Source organism: Electrophorus electricus, chromosome 21, assembly GCF_013358815.1.
Source record: "Electrophorus electricus isolate fEleEle1 chromosome 21, fEleEle1.pri, whole genome shotgun sequence".
Taxonomy (NCBI): Eukaryota; Metazoa; Chordata; class Actinopteri; order Gymnotiformes; family Gymnotidae; genus Electrophorus; species Electrophorus electricus.
Window position 1 is genome coordinate 2,418,839 of NC_049555.1, and position 17,808 is coordinate 2,436,646.

The 17,808-nt window shown below is 47.8% G+C and overlaps 1 protein-coding gene across 1 annotated transcript in view; it reads right to left on the reverse strand.

The window, feature by feature from the left end:
- cntnap5b (contactin associated protein family member 5b) overlaps positions 1-17,271 on the reverse strand; it is a 63,577-nt gene extending 46,306 nt beyond the window's left edge. Inside the window, exons 1-3 of the mRNA XM_035521142.1 lie at positions 17,002-17,271; positions 2,091-2,201; positions 919-1,112 (exon numbers count right to left, since the gene is read on the reverse strand). Of these exons, the coding sequence (XP_035377035.1) occupies positions 919-1,112; positions 2,091-2,201; positions 17,002-17,077 (381 nt within the window). The 5' untranslated portion in view covers positions 17,078-17,271. The remainder of the gene's footprint in view (positions 1-918; positions 1,113-2,090; positions 2,202-17,001) is intronic.
- Between the last annotated feature and the right edge of the window lie 537 nt (positions 17,272-17,808).

Below are 17,808 nucleotides of genomic sequence, written 5' to 3' on the forward strand. Positions count from 1 at the left end.
CACCACTATGTATTATTACACCCATTACTACATTACTATGTATTACTAAACCCATTACTACACCCATTACTACATTACTATGTATTACTACACCCATCACTACACCACTATGTATTACTACACCCATTACTACACCACTATGTATTACTACACCCATTACTACACCTATTACTACATTACTATGTATTACTACACCCATTACTACATCCATTACTACATTACTATGTATTACTACACCCATTACTACACCACTATGCATTACTACACCCATTACTACACCACTATGTATTACTACACCCATTACTACATTACTATGTATTACTAAACCCATTACTACGCCCATTACTACATTACTATGTATTACTACACCCATCACTACACCACTATGTATTACTACACCCATTACTACACCACTATGTATTACTACACCCATTACTACATTACTATGTATTACTACACCCATTACTACATCCATTACTACATTACTATGTATTACTACACCCATTACTACACCACTATGTATTACTACACCCATTACTACACCACTATGTATTACTACACCCATTACTACATTACTATGTATTACTAAACCCATTACTACGCCCATTACTACATTACTATGTATTACTACACCCATCACTACACCACTATGTATTACTACACCCATTACTACACCACTATGTATTACTACACCCATTACTACACCCATTACTACATTACTATGTATTACTACACCCATTACTACATCCATTACTACATTACTATGTATTACTACACCCATTACTACACCACTATGTATTACTACACCCATTACTACATTACTATGTACTATGTATATCCCTAATATGAAGCAGTCTGGCCTGAAGTGTACAATGTCACTGCATCACCATAATGAGGGCGGTGAAGGAAGTGACCCACCCCTATGTGATCTTCCTGCCTATACTGTTTCCAGGCACTTCCTGTGTCGCTGTACAGTAGCGTGTAGCTGGACACCCAGTCAGAGCTCCCGAAACGTCCCTGCGTTGCCACGGCGGTGACCTCTACCCTCTCCCGCAGGTCCACCTGTAACCAGGGCAGTTGATCCTTGCGCTCGGGCATCCAACCTCCACCTCCTAACACACACACACACACACACACACACACACACACACACACACACACATAGAGATGTGGAAACAAAACAACAAACCAGGATATAGTGCTCAACCCCATGCAGATATAAAACATGTTCGTTTTAATTAAACATAATGAGGTCAACTCTGAGAATCATGTCACAGTTCAGTTTGAAAATGTTGAAAACATCTTAATAGGAATTATATAATCCTTCATTAGCAAAACATCAACTTTTAATTAGACTTAAAAAGAAACCTTTCAGCCTCCAGCCAGACACTTAGAGACAAGACTCCCAGCTATGTTTTTTCCCCTTTTCTTTTTAAACCTGTCTGTTCCAACTAAACTCTTCATAAAGCCACACTCTGGCGCTATCTGTCCATGCCAGCGTGCAGTGGGTTGGAAAGACAGCCGTGCCGGTAACGTCGCTAGCACACTTTATGCGCATAAACCTCTGAACGGGAGAACACACGAGCGAGTTTACTAACGGAGAGCGAGCGCCGTGAACTCGCACGGGTCTACGACACACACGCGCGCCTGCAGCCCACCCGCTTTCCCTAGCGCGGGGTGTCAGATTACCAAGCGGGTGTGATGCCGGCCATACAGCCGAGGTCACTTCACCGGCGGGCCCGGGCCAGTCCATCTGAGGGGAGGAAGGCAATTTGCTACTTGAAGAATCCAAAGCATGGTTGCTCACTTGTAGTTCTGGCAAGAGAACACCCCATTTCGCCTTTCGGGTTTGGCTCATGGAAATTGTTAAAACTGGCATTCAAGATGTCGGATCTATATTGCTGTCTTAATGTATTTGCATCACGTTTGACGCAAATTGGCGCTCGGAACCTCATAATCTATTGTTTCAGTGAGCAGGCAAAATTCACCCAGGGGGAGGAACATGAATTATTGAAGAGGTTCCAACGGCAGAGGCGCACACGTGCGTGCGTGCGTGCGCGTTAATCTGTGCGTGAAACCGGCTGACTCACCGTCCCTCCGGTTGAGTTTGGCGTGATGCAGCGACTGGCTGTCTGAGGAGGAAGAGGAGCTCTGGAAAGATGAAGGAGGCAAGCTGGAGACCAGCGGGCCGTTGCAGTGCACTGCAGAGGGAGAGGGCACAACATTAGTGTGGTCGCACGTCCCCGGAAACGACACCTTGCGCTGTTAGCACTTCGGTTCTAACTCATTTCGCTCCTCTATATACATATAAACTCGATTTCACCAGATTGGAAGGTTTAGTAGGCGAAGTCTCGCCGCGAATTACAAATGAAATCATTAATTAATCCAACATCTGTGCCATCACTCAGAGAGGTACAGCGTTAAGCGCTGTGAGGTTTTTGCCATTGTCTGGTGCATCAGGTGGAAATAATTTCGCTTAATGTAATGCATTGTAACATAATGGATGTCTAGTTTATGGGAATTCAAAGTGCTCCGGTTTACTCTGCGTGACAGGATCCACTGTACTGACTCAAATGGAAACGCGCTACTTAATTAAATCTGAGTTTCTGTTTCTTCCTTCTATGTTTGACTTAATGACTCAACACGTTTTGATGTGTGTCATGTTTGCAGGCTTGGAGTAATGATTTCAATTAGCCGGCGGTAATCCGCGTGCAGCGCCGTTCACGCGGACAAGAAAAGGAGAGCATCGACAAGCTCGCGAGCTGGCAGACGGTAGAGCAGCGAGCGGGCTCTGGTCTGTGGCTGTTTGTATAGTGCTTTGCAGACACAGAGGTGAGTTGCTGGCACGCTCCCCTCCTCAACACCCTCTCCCACGTGATGGGACTTTAAACGTTTCCCAGTCAGTGTGTGTATTAATGCCAGTGCGTGTATAACCGTTACTCCCATTCCTTGTCTGTTATTGTGACCACGTTGTGCATCTTATGAGACTTTTGTAACTATTGTAGCAACACTGTGACCCCCTTCTATGTGTCCGTATTTTTGCTACGTTTGTTTTTGTGTGTCGCGTTGACTTTCGTTTTCGTTAAACGTCTTTTGTTTCTGCATATTTCGACTCGCGCTGGTGTCCTGCGTTGCCTCGTCACGGAATATCGTGGACGAAGAAGCTGCGCCGAACGTTCTCATGAAGGTGACGCTGTATTGGATGGACTTCAACGACGACATCCGGCAGGTTACGGAGGGGTAAGATCCGGCCTTATCCCTGTCCTGGTGGTCCAGCAATCCCTAGCGCTGCGCCACACCTGAATCCCAGATCGTCAACCTCTCGTTGAGCCCTGCAGCAGGGAGCGTGACCGGCACCACTTCTCGGACCCACCTGCTTGGCCTCCTATCCTAGTTCTGGTCACAGAGATTGTCCCTGTCAGTGTGCCTGTTCCTGTCCCGGTTCCTGTCCTCATCCCTCTGGTCTCATTCCCGGTCCAGCCTGTCTCACCCCCGATGGTAGCTCCGGTTGCAACTCCTTCTCCCCACTTTGTGGAGGCCCTCCACTGGCTTGTCACACAGCTGTCCCTGGCTGGGCCCTGCATCCTGCCCCGGTACCAGGATGTGTGTTCGTGGTTATATTTTATATTGTCTTTATATTTATAAAGAAATATAAAAATAAAAATAAATATGAATAATAAGCTATCAAGTGCATAAAATGAAGGCCCGTAAAAAAGTGCCGTAGCTAAAGTGCTCTGAAAGGCAGGCGAGAACAGTGTTTTCAGTTGGTTTTCGAAAATGGTTACCGCCTGTGCGGACCTCAGCATCTGGGAGTTTCTTCCAGCCGACTGCAGCACATTGGCAGAAGGCTGCTTCGCCGCGCTTCATTCTCCTTCCTGGGACTTCCTGGGTCAGACTTCACTGATCTAAAGTGACTAACAGGCTTGGGTTTTTCTGGTATACCTGTAGACTGACCTCACTTTACCCAGCAGTGGAGGGGGAGCACACTTGTCAGAGAACTCAGCTTTCACCCTGGGTTCAAGCCCAGCTGATTGTAACTGCCATGTGACCTGAATCCAGTCGCATAATCCCAGGATGCCCTGGGAGCTGTCACCATCGGAGGCTGCGGGAAGCTGGTTTGGACAAAAATACAAAATGTCACAAGTAGATCTACTGCACCCTGATTGATCGTTATGCATAATAAAACGTAATGAATATTTTACGGACGTCCCAACTTTATCGGGCACGTGTAGAAGTCCCTGTGGCCCTTCTTTTTTAGGCTTCTAATCACGGAGAACAACTCGTAGCGATCTCTCACACTTAATGGGCTATGATACAACAATTCATTGCACAAACATGGTCATTTGGTGGGAGCACACAGAACTATAATCTCTGTGACAGGGCAGCAGGGAAAAGGCAGGAGATTGAGAAAGAAGAGACAGGCCGTCTGAGTCTTCGTTTTAGTGCAGGCCGCAGCGATTTTTCAGCTAATTAACCTTTCAAAAGCCTTTTGAACAAGTCTGACATTAAATGACTTTGCTTTTAGTTTTGCAAATTGATTCCAAATGGGGGAATCTGGTGGAGGGGAAGGAAGATAGAGGGAGAAGAGGTGTGTGTGTGTGTGTGTGTGTGTGTGTGTGTGTGAAAATGGCATGATTAAAGGGTAAATCTGGGTAAATCTGCCCCTTGTGTGGCTCTGTCTTAGGCTCTGAGATACATCAGAAACATCTCAGAAGGCTCCCAGCTTCTCCAGAACATGCACACACACACACTGGAAGCCTCTCTGATGTAGGTATGCTATATAGAGGGTGTTCTTGCCAGCAATTCGTGCACTACAGGTTAGATGGCGGGCTGTCCCACCACAAGTCCCTGACGCTACAGTGCCTTTGGTAATTGCTCACAGAACCCCAGCTGGTGCATGACAAATGCCAAAAAATATCAAAGTAATTGAAAAATTGATGCCGTGTGTTTGTTCCTAAGAGGGGAGGTTGTGGTTTGCTAAGCATGATAAACGGGGACACACAGTGAGGAGTCACCATTCAGGGAGCACTCTCCCCGCTGAGGGCTGTCCCCACCGGAGGCTCACCAAAGGATGTCCTCGCTGAAGGCTGTCCCCACCGAAGGCTGGGGCATGTACTCCCATGGCACCTGACATCTTGGCTGCCGTGTCTGACCAATGATCGGCGAAACCAAAAACCCAGAAATCCCACCAACCGTGTGTGTGACAGTAAGGACGTGAACACAGCCTTGATCTGTTTCATGCTATTGGTCTTGGACCCGACGCGAATAATCTGTGTGCGTGTACATGCAAGTATTGTTTCTGAGACTCGTAAATATGTATGCATGAGCCAAGACGGTGACATTATGCTAATGTTGTCCAGTGGAGAAGGCGGGGCTAAGGCCCATTACAGCCTATCCCAGTGGAGGAGGCGGGGCTAAGGCCCATTACAGCCTATCCCAGTGGAGGAGGCGGGGCTAAGGCCTATTACACCATATCCCAGTGGAGACGGTGGGGCTAAGGTCCATTACAGCCTATCCCAGTGGAAAAGGCGGGGCTAAGGCCCATTACAGCCTATCCCAGTGGAGAAAGCGGGGCTAAGGCCAATTACAGCCTATCCCAGTGGAGAAAGCGGGGCTAAGGCCAATTACAGCCTATCCCAGTGGAGAAGGTGGGGCTAAGGCCAATTACAGTCTATCCCAGTGGAGAAAGCAGGGCTAAGGCCAATTACAGCCTATCCCAGTGGAGACGGTGGGGTTAAGGCCCATTACAGCCTGTCCCAGTGGAGAAGGCGGGGCTAAGGCCCATTACAGCCTATCCCAGTGGAGAAGGCGGGGCTAAGGCCCATTACAGCCTATCCCAGTGGAGACGGTGGGGTTAAGGCCCATTACAGCCTATCCCAGTGGAGAAGGCGGGGCTAAGGCCCATTACAGCCTATCCCAGTGGAGACGGTGGGGTTAAGGCCCATTACAGCCTATCCCAGTGGAGAAGGCGGGGCTAAGGCCCATTACAGCCTATCCCAGTGGAGAAGGCGGGGCTAAGGCCCATTACAGCCTATACTAGTGGAGACGGTGGGGTTAAGGCCCATTACAGCCTATCCCAGTGCTTTGCCACAAACAATAGACCAAGACAGTGGCCTCCTGCAAACACTCTCAGCGCCTCGAATGGCTTGATGTGTACTGAATACAGTGTGTGCTAAACACAGTGTACAAACACACTGTGTACTGAACGCAGTGTGCACTGAACACACCGTGTGCTAAACAAAGTGCGTTACGATACCGTTTTATAGTAGTGTGCAATGGATTTGATTCAAAAGGTTATTGAACAGCTAATATGTATTTGAGCTGCACACTAACACACTGCCAGGTACACCACCATCACCATGCTTCCTCTCCCCTCTGATCTGTTTTTATACTTAAGATGTCACACGCCTTTTTCCTCTCAGTACCACTGTTGACAAGTTGAGACGACTTAATTAAATGTAGTGGCTAGCCAGTCCAATGACAGGTAGCTAGTGAAAGCTGTCTCGCCAACATGAATTTTAATTCGCCTCAGCGTGTCAACATGACAGACGTAATGGGTTTGTAGTTCGCAGAAGAGCCATTCCTGTTCGGCGTTGTACACAAACGCCCTGCTCGGCGCTGGAGCTGGTCACACTTGTAATGCGCCTGCTGTCTGCCTTCTGCTATTTTTAAATCGCTTCCATCGGTCTCGAACGGCCCTTCGGCTCCAGCAGGATTTTGGGATAACTTATGGACTGAGTGGCAATTGCACACTTCAGAATTTCCCCGAAAGAAGCACGTCACGTGCGTACTTTAACGCACCGTTCGATGAGTGGCGTATTGTATTCGGGCCACTAACCGTGCTGACATATTGCTTTCGGGTAGAATATAAAGATTTTGGAATTTGCACTCCGGTTTGGATGTGTGAGCGGTGCACAGCCTCTCCTTCGCTGCATTACACGGTTTGTCAGTTCTGTTTTAAGCATTCTAAAGGCAACTGCCAGCACTTGAAGGGAGTCTTACCCTGTTCAGGTTCATGGTGAAAGCAGGGTTGGGTTTAGTTTTTTTTGTTTTTTTGAGGGTTCATGTTTGCTGGGTCGGCCGAGCACACCGCGTTATGGAGCTGAGATAAACGTGGAGATCTGAAACGAGGGTTTTACACGCCAACAGAGCAGCAGAAGGCTTCTCAAACTCCAGGCCAGGGAGCCCACGAAGTTTAAATTGTTTATTATATTTACAGCATTTGGCAAGCTCTCTTATCCACAGCAACTTACATACATCAGTATGACAGTATGAGTGTATCCTGGGAACGGAACCCTGGCACTGTTAGCGCCCTCGCCCTACCTGCTGTACCTGGTGCACTTCAGGACCTCGAAGTCAGCAGTAAAACTGTCAGTTTGAGTCCGCGTTTAGAGCAGGCAGTTACTCGGAGATGTGCAGATGGACGGAAGTGACAATCCCCCTTATACAAGTCTCTTACGACCGTGCATTAGGGTCATACTCACGTAACACGCTCGGGTCCAGCCAGTCATGGACCGTACCGCCAGATTCATTTGTGCAGGCCAGCTGAGCACACCCCGGAGATTAACGCAGGCGACGCAAACCGGCATTAACACTGTAACCGCAGGTAATGGAGGGCAGGGGTTAACTGACATACGCTCGGCCCGCGAAGCCAAAACGGTCCACTGCAATCTGTTTATTTATGTTCGTTATTGTTTTTTTGTTGTTGTTTTTTTAATCGCAGTGACATGGTGAGCTTTCCAAGAGAAGACAATACAGTGAGTTCGTCATCCGCACGCGAAGAAAGGAGAAGCAGCTTGCCGGGGGGGCTAAGCACACGCTATCTACAGCTGCACCAGACAGCGGACCTCTTTGTCATTCATTCCGCGTTCCCCTCTCCGTCACGTTTCTCCAGAGCCTCCGGGAGTCAAACTCACGCGCCGCTTTTCCCCCATCGCTCCCTCGTCACACTCGGAGGGCTCACTCGCCGCAGACCTCTCGATGCCGTCTGCGGGCGGGTTCGAATCCCAGCTGCGCAGTGTGGTGCCCGATCGTCGTTCCATCTGAGTTGACGGAGGGGTTGGAGGGTTGAGCCACGCTGCCTTTGTAGCAGAGGGTGGTGTTTGAACTATGGCCCCTGACTGGGTTGTAGTGGTGGGTGGTGTTTGAACTATGGCCCCTGAGTGGGTTGTAGCGGTGGGTGGTGTTTGAACTATGGCCTCTGAGTGGGTTGTAGCGGTGGGTGGTGTTTGAACTATGGCCCCTGAGTGGGTCGTTGTCTTTAAGACTATTTGTGCTGAAGGCAAACCCTCCTCCAATAACCACCAGGTAGCAAAACGCAGTCAAGTAATCATTGCAAGCCCCCTGGGTCTCAATCCCAGTTCATTCTCTATGTTATCCCATATGCGAGAGAATGACATATACCACGTAAAATACCTAAAGCTGTGGTAAGGAAGGACACTTCAGTTTGGGTGTTTTTTTGCTTCCTACTATCTATCATTAAAGTAGCTGCCTCGAGACATAAAAAAGACGTGTCTTTGGAGGGAGGGGCTTCAGAGAAAGGTTTGGATGGTGGGTGAATTCATTTTGCGGCTGTTTGGCAGCTTTAAAAAAAACCAAAAGGTGTGGTACAGACCATTTTATACAAAAATGTGCATGTTCATATCATGCTTCATACATGATATTAAAATATGAAACATTTTACGGTAATGAGAGAGCATAAATGTGTTTAAAAATGAATGTTTTATATATCACCGACATATTGAAACACATACACAATTTTATATGATTTTCACAGATCTTCCAATGAATTCCCTTCCACAGCCCACATGATTAAAGGTATCGGCAAATTACCGAGACCTTCCCAAGCTCAACAAGCTGTTGAGGAGTCAGCCAGACCCCCGCATGTCCAGTGACTGGGGCCGGCTGCGCATACGTAAACCGTGTTTGCAGTGGTGTGCACTTAACCTGCAAAACAGCAATTTGTAGAAGCTCCCCAATAGCCGGTGGAAGTTATTTGCATGCCTCGCCTTTCTACAAGCTGCCGTAGCACAGCGGTATGCATAGCCCTGCCCCTACACATGCATATTAATGAAGGGGACGGCAGAAGAGGGATAAGAAGGTGTGTCTGCCCGAGGCAATTTCTTCAGCTCGCTGAGACAGCTGCTCTCTGTGTGTTATAAATACTGTTGTTGACAGGATGTGGTGCACTTAGCTGCATTTGTCTGTATGTGTGTGTGTGTGTGTGTGTGTGTGTGTGTGTGTGTGTGTGGTCTATGTGGTCTATGTGGAGCTTTAGACAAGACCTACAATGCAAAGTATTAAAGCAGATATAAAAGCCAGTACTGAAGGCTAAACACACACATATACACACACACAACAACAAACAGACACACACAGACACATTTACAGCCACAAAAAACATCATTAGCGAACAAGGAAACCCACAAAGTCTCTATACCCATATTTTAAAAGCGGGCAGGCAGGCAGACAGACGTGCAGTGCATGCCTGTCTTCTATTTGAGCGTGACCGTGGACAAAAGAATCAGTCCCAGGTAACGCTGGAAGGGAACGGCCAATGACCCGAAGCTAACCCGAATTCCTCTTCTGCCGAGCAGGTGCTGTCGGTCCGATTTAGTCCCAGACGCCCCCTAACGGAGCCCTTCCAGTTCCGAACCCGGCTGGCCATCTCAGGGACCAGCCCCCCTAATGGAACCCCACCATGTCCAAGCCGGGCTAAGGAGAACTCCTACTACACAGACTAAGAGGCATTATCGCCTTCAGACCAGGTCAGCAGTTTAGACAAACGGACCGGTGGGGGGTTTGGAGATGGAGGGAGCGAGAGGGGGAGAGGGGGAGAAATATAGAGCGAAGGAAGAGAGAGAGTGAGAGAAACGGTCACAAGTAACACTCCTCCAGACGGCGTAGACAGTCAAGACACTCATGCATTTTTCATCGCCACGCTCCGGCTTTCCGGCGTGCGGAGACGGCACGGGGCCACACCTGAGCCCCGCGCGGCGTGCGCGGACGGGCCTCCGCGCTCCTCTTCCCCTTTCACACGCCCCGCGCTGCTCCGGCGCTCCCGCATTGACATTCCGGCCGCATCCTCCGCACCCGCCCACGCCCCCGGCAGGCTCCCGCTGCGCTCCGAACACTCTAATCCACCCAAAGCCCCGTGGATCTAACAGGGTTCGGCCGAGAACGTCGTTTTACGGGGCACGCGCTGCCGGGACGTACGCGCGGCACCCTCTTCCACCTTCCCTCTGCTGGCGCAACGGGGGGGGGGGGGGGGGGGGGGGGGGGTGTTAGGCGATGTCATGCGCTTACCGCGCCTCCTGTTCCAGGAGCGGGACGGGGTAATTAAAACGCGGAGCGCCGCAGACGGCGTGGACGTCCTACGCGCGGATGCGGGATTAGCCGTGACCTCGTTGCGTACGCGCTCGCCGGGGACAGTGAGTGCTGATGCAACGTGGTGCAGGGGAGAACCAGGACGGAAGCACCGGGATTTGTATACACACACACACACTCACACACACACAGACATGCACAGACATGCACACAAACTCAACGCAAGTTGTAGTGATGATAATTGAAAAATTGCTTTCAGCCACATTCGTTGAAGAAAGGAACATTTTACTCTATAAATGGTTAGGAGCAGGAGATATAACAGTTAATTTCAATTTATATATAAATATAAATAAAAATATAAAAAAGTGGTATACAAGTTTTATACATGGTATACAAGTAATTTATAACACAGAGATTAATTCTACTAGCTATTCTTCCAGCTATTCAGATCTGAATTTTCATATAACCGTAATAACTATCCATACATCCGTGCAAACATTGGACCATAGGCAAGTCAAAATTGCTAATGGAAAATAATTAATATGAAGTACAGTGAAATAATCGTGTGAAGAAATCCCTAAAATCAAACAGTCGTTGTTTGGAGAAGCTTTGCAGAGGGTCCTATGACTGCCACTCAGGTTGAGGCTGATCGAGTTTGCAGCGATATGCAGAGCTCGCCCCAGGGAAGAGACACAACTCCTGGGAAGAGAGACAGCTCCTGGGAAAGCTGTGCACCATGTCTGCATGAGGTATGAACCGTGCACAAAGGGCGGATCCACACCCTCACTCCGGCCCCTCCGCTTTCGAAGGGCACAGACCCGGGGGTCCAGCCATCCCTCGGGGCGCTCCAAGGAGCCGTCGACCCGAAGACAGCCTAGGGTGTATCTGCTCACGTGGATGTCTCTCACGTTATCCAGAAAAATGCTTGTCGCGTAAGAGCGTTACTCCTAAGCTTCGTTAAGAACTGCACATGCTTGTTCTAAGGTCAGATTCCCTCACGGAAATGTCATCTTTGAAGAGGATTTGAGCTTCCTTTTTGGGACTTCACATGGGAATTTAATTTTTTCCCCACATTTTTCATAGCCGATTGTTGGATTTGTTCTGAACACGCTACAGCCGTTTCTTTCAGAATGGTTAATTAGCCAGATGATTTATAGTTTTTTGCTCATTTCAACGTAGACCTCGAAATTTGTTTGTTGTTGTTTATGCTCTGAGTAGGCGTCAGATAGTGTTTGTTTTCGCTTACAAACATGCTGATTGGTGATTTAAGTCAGTTACACTTCTGATTTGTTTCGGAACGTGATTCTACCGCAGCTCTTGTCCAATCGGCAGATATCCGCCTGGGCTGCAAAAGCATCTACACTTAACGCTCAAAAAAAAACAAAAAAAAACCCCACAGAACTCTGCAGACAGCAGTTTGCTTTTCTGCATGGCTTTTCTTCATCTCTGCGAGCGCGAAGCCATCTGCGCGCTACGGCACCTGTGCTGTAAATCCAATTATCGCGCGCTGGCATGTTTCTCAAGGCCTGTTTGTTTTTGCAGCGCACAGCGCTTCGTTTGGAGGCGCGAGGCGGCCCGGTCCGAGCCGTCGGTTCCGCCTGCGCGCGGTAAATAAGGCCCAGGTTTGTACACACGCAGTTAAAGCACAAGCCACACGCCGACGCACGCGAACATACCCGGACATATGCAAAGCAGTGCACGCATACACAGCGGCGACACGTATGTACACAGAGCATATAGATGCCAACCGCAAAACTGTCAGTCGTTCTTTTTTAGGTTCCATATAATAATATGATATTATGCGTAGGCATTAGGCATACAATATACAACTGTGCAATGAAATTTATATTTGCATGATGCACTAATTCAGTTTATTTACATTCAAAAATGGTTTAACATACAACTTTAAAGCGAACTTGCACGTGTGGTTTGACTGTGCACGATATTATGTTATACTCGTGTTATACATGTAATGTTTCCATGGTGGCATAATACACATAAAAGCGTGCAAGCAAATAACACACGCGCACGCACAAACAATGTCTTAAAAGATAGCTTCACTGCTTTTCAACCACTACCTTATTAAAATAGCTGTTTCCTGTAATCATGCATAGCCCAGACTCGCCGATAAAACTGAAAGCTTCTCACCAGACACAAAAGATTACAAAAACACAGATAGTTATCGTTTTTATGGAAAATGGTAAGATAGCAGTGTAGCCTTGCATGTCTTCAGATGTTCGAGTCACAGTTAGAGTAGATGGGAATAGATGAGTTCTATTTTGGGCTTGGGTTTAAGAACATCTCCAACTCGCAAGTTAACACATTTCTCTCTCTCTCTCTCTCTCTCTCTCTCTCTCTCTCTCTCTCTCTCTCTCTCTCTCTCTCTCTCTCTCTCTCTCTCTTACATACACACACACACACGCACACAAGCACACTGTCACAGTGGCGGACGGAGCAGGTGGATGAGCAAAGGCAGGTGGAGACGGAGATGGATGCAGAAGCCACCGGCGTAGCCACCTGTGCGCTCTTCCCTCGCGCAGTTATTTACAGCACTGGCGTGGTCTTCCTTCGCGCCGCGCGCACACCCGGACAGGCAGCCAGCGAGGGGAGCCGCCCGTGCGGGATGCAAATCACCAGGAGCGCGAGCGCGCTCCGCTCGGATTCTAAACCAGAGAGCACGCGCGTCGCGAGGGCACACCAAGGTGCCTCCGCTAATTGGGCTGCCGTTACAGTCTAGATCCGGTCCCGGCCAGATCGCGCAGAACTCGCGCGGCCTCAGAGTTCGCGAGGTAAAAGAATGCACGTGGTACTGCTGGTGTGTTCTGAAGGCTGCTCTCCTCGACAGATGCGGAGCAGCCAAGCCCCCAGACATCAATATTTCAATAACCGAGGGTGTTTAGATATGGGGAAAATCATTCGGGGTGAATTTTACCTGCTTAAATGAGGGGGTTGCGGAAGCAGGCCGGGGCCCAGGGGCCAAGCGAAACAATCAGCCGGCGTGCGCACGACGCAACAGCGTCAACAGTCCCTTCGAGCGCTGTTGGTGCCAAAACCTGATGAAGAATCAAGAGGCTTTGCCAGAAGGGCACTTAAAAGAGATTCTTAATCCTTTGGGAAAATGTTTTCATTCAGATATTGGCACAGACGAGTACTCCCACTGACGTATCACACAAGAAAGAACCCCAACATCCCCACGTCTCGTTAACCGCCCCTGAAGCAGAGGGGCACCCTGACTCCCATGCCGGCATCCGGATTAGGAGTCCAGGAGAGCAACTCTGATTAGCTGTGCATGCCATAACAGCCAAGACAGACCAATCATGAATCATAACACGCCATTACCGACCAATCACCGTAGGTTCACCGCAAGTGCTCTCAGCAGCAAGCCACGCCCCGTCACATTTGTTAGGTTGTCTGGTTTGCGAGAAGAACGTGAATGGCAAAACAAGACGTATGTGTAGGGCCAGCTTTCTTGTTGAGGGGGGCCACGTGTGTGTGTGTGTGTGTGTGTGTGTGTGGTGCGCCTTTAACTACTAAGGTTAGACTCAAGCAACAACTATAGATCTGCCTCTTGTTTGGGGCTGAAATTAAATCTGACACTTGTGCTGACAAAATTGGGCCAATTATTGACTTGCACAATAATCTACTGCACTGTGCAACCTTGGCGTTTCCAGAAAGGGCAAGAAAGAGACGAGGGAGGTGGGGGGGGGGGCAGGTGCAGACAGGCAGAGAGCTGCCATTAGTCCGAGCAGACAGAAACAAGATGATCATAAACGCATAAATGCCAGCTGAGATCCAGATCTAGAGCAAAAACTGGGTCCGGATCTAGATCGAAAACTGGGTCCGGATCTAGATCGGAAAAAATAGATTATATATATATATATATATATATATATATATATATATATATATATATATATATATATATATATATATATATATATATATATTAAAAAAAATAGGTCCGGATCTAGATTGAAAACTAGGTCCGGATCTAGATCGAAAACTGGGTCCGGATCTATATATATTTAAAAAAAAAACTAGGTCCGGATCTCGATCGAAAACTGGGTCCGGATCTAGATAATAAAAAAAACTTGATCCGGATCTCTCTCTCTCTCTCTCTCTCTCTCTCTCTCTCTCTCTCTCTCTCTCTCTCTCTCTCTATATATATATATATATATATATATATATATATATATATATATATATATATATAAAACTAGATTGAAAAACTAGATCCAGATCTGGATCAAAAAACTAGATCCGGATCTAGATCAAAAACTAGGTCTGGATCTAGATGTAGCCGAGATCTAGTTTTAGATCTGGATCTAGTTTTAGTTCCACCAAAACTTCTGGGCTGGGTCATTAAAAATGAGCCCCATCCAGCCCAAATGGTCTCCTCTCCTCCTTCCCACGATGCATAGCCGTCTCGTATTAGCACGGGAAGCTCATCATGCCTTTCTGTGCACTTCCTGTCGTGGGAGTTGCCTTTTCTCACCAGCTGTTTGATACTGAGTCAGTGGAATGTAAGACACGCGCTTTAATCGTAAGATGGGAGCCAAATCCTTTTGCAATATGTTGTTTTAAAACAGTATGTTAATCATAATCACATGCAACTGTGTATAATGAGGGAGGTAAGTTAGCGCAAATATCAGTAGTAGTGTTGGGCGAGTTCAGCACAACAGATGGCTTCAAGCTTGTAATGCACTGTTGTCTTCAGTGTCATTTCATTTAATGACTGATGTGCAGAGACACGTTTTAGTTCATGAGAGAGACTTGCTGTTAATTGCCTGGGACACATAAAAGCATCACACACACACAAACACACATACATGCACACACATACGCACACACATATGTACATATGCACACAGACACATGCACATACATACACATGCACTCACGTGTGCGCATACACACACACACACACACACACACACACACACACACACCAAGCAGGATGTGGATCGGGAACACTTTAAAAATCACCCCAGATCTTGCACTTTTCAAAAAAATCCAAGCCATCTGATTGGCCAGGACACGTTCCATTAGCAGTGCGAACACCAGACTCCAGCACTTTGTATCTATATACTATTTCATATGCATATTTATGAGCCTCGTATTAGAAGAGCGCATATTCGAATGGGGCTCCAATGCAGCGCGAAGGATTTGCATAATGAGGGGGCAGGTCCCAGCACTGATCGCACGAGGCAGAGGGCTTCTCGGAGAACACCACAGCACCAGAACGAAGCCCCCCGAGACCCAAGAAGTCAGCTGAGCTCCTACACAGGGGATCAGGGCTACACTGGATTATGCTGTACTTAACCCCAAAAGGAGAGGGTCACGCCAAGGGTGAGGAATTTTGACCGGTGCTGAATCTTCCATGTGTTCGGTGTGTTTACACATCAATGCACTGTTGGTTCCGAGTAGGACGTGGTTTTCCAAAAATGAACCATTTAGGGGCCCAGACTTAACACAGCTCCTAGTACAAGACCTCGTTCGGACAGCGTGATACGGTGCGGGATATTGTGTTTGTACATGGGGCCTTATTTTAAAAAAAATTAAAAAATCATTAGTGTTAATATTTATCCATTTAACAACTCATTATTTTAACAAGAGGAAAACCCTGTCAAAATAGCATGACTAATACAACGAAATATTGGTAGCTTAACATTCTAAAAAAACAAGGCACGAGGCTCTTCCTTACATCATTCCTTACTTAATTACTTACTACGTCTTAATTAGCGCAGCTGAGCAGAGGCGTCGTGTGGGGTTTGGAAACTTGATTCCATATACTAATGATGTGGTCCCCATCGGCGGCTATATGGGAAAACAGCGCCCCCTGGTGGTGTCGTAGAAATACCGACGCACAATGAAGTCACCAAAACGTAGCCTGGCTCTTACAATCAAACGGTGAATAACAACAGTCTTCACGATGAGAAATGAAGGAATTTTAACATTTACACGATATGACATAACTCCTAATACCGATCTAATATCGACAATATTCCATCCATCCAATTCCTTTATGTCAGGTTTCATTGTTGCTTATGGAATTTCAACTTTTCTACTATCGCTTGTCTTTATAACAACACCAATAAATAAATAAATAAAAATTAAAATAAATAAAATTTTTAAATCCAGAAAAAAAACAAAAAAACAGCAAACCTGAAAAAACGTTTCCACCGAAACGCGCGAATGAAATGTACGCTATATTGGTCATGTGTCAAACTTTAATCAGGGCGCAGATGCCCGTGTCAATGGGAACACCTTTACACACCCACCCCGTGGTTACAAGGTCTTATATCTGCGTCACGTTGGTCTGTCACACATGCTGGAACGCAAACTCTCATCAATCTTTATTAGTCAAGACTTCTGAAACGGCCCACATTTGCGTTGGTGGAGAAATGAATCCCTCCCGCACATGTAAGCTACCCATATTACATATGGAACAGTTGTTACTGGTTGGCGACCAGTAGCTATGGGAAATTAGGATGGAGGCTCGCCTGAATACGCACACGCAACTGTTCCTAAAAGACAACGGCGAAAACTGCGTGTGCAGAGACAGGCGAGTTGCCAGGTGGCACCGTGGACATGAGGCATAAAGCATACAGCGCCTAGGGTGCAAGCAATGCTCTGGCTGCCGGACGACAGCGGAGAAACTACGGAGTTACTCACAGTTGTTCGCGGCCAGCGTGGAACGGAACGCGCACAGGACCGTGACGGTGAGCGCGCGGACACCGAGCAGAGCCATCGTCTCCAAATCACGGCTTTTTATCCAGAGTTGCGCAATATCCCCCAATAGCTCCAAAGCGCGCCGGCGTCTCGGACTGTTTCGGTTCCCGTGCCTCCTATGCGCTCTACCCGCGAGCTATTCTCGCCGGTGATGAAACGGCAGAGACACTCCCCCACCTCTTAGCCGCTCTTAAAGACACACGTTTCTCCCACAGAAACGACGCGCAAGCACACCCCGACGCTACCGGGCCAGCGAGTGGCCAGCGAAGTTTTTACATTGCATAACGCCTACATGGCGAGGCTGCTTGGTATGTTTAAGGGTAGCTTGTTCCGCGATTAATATACACGCACGCACGCACGCACGCACTCACGCGAGCGCGCACACAGACGCACACACACACACACACACACACACACACACACAGATTTCCGTTAGGCCACCGGGGGGGGGGGGGGGGGGACACACACGCTAAAAGCTTGAGTATATTTATCAATAGTAGCCTAATAATGTATTAATGTTTATTCAGAGCTGTTCATTGTAGGGTCGCCCCATCCTCGCAGTCCTTTCTGTATAACGGATGCCATCTAAAAAGAGTCCTCCAACGGTAACCTCCAACACTTTATTGTACTAGACGCATCCAAAAAGTCCAAAAAAGAAGAGAATACGTCGTTTGTAGATATAAATGCTGCGGCTTCCGTCTCCACTGGTTCTGTAATCAGATCGCAGAGATGTAACAACACACCTGCCGA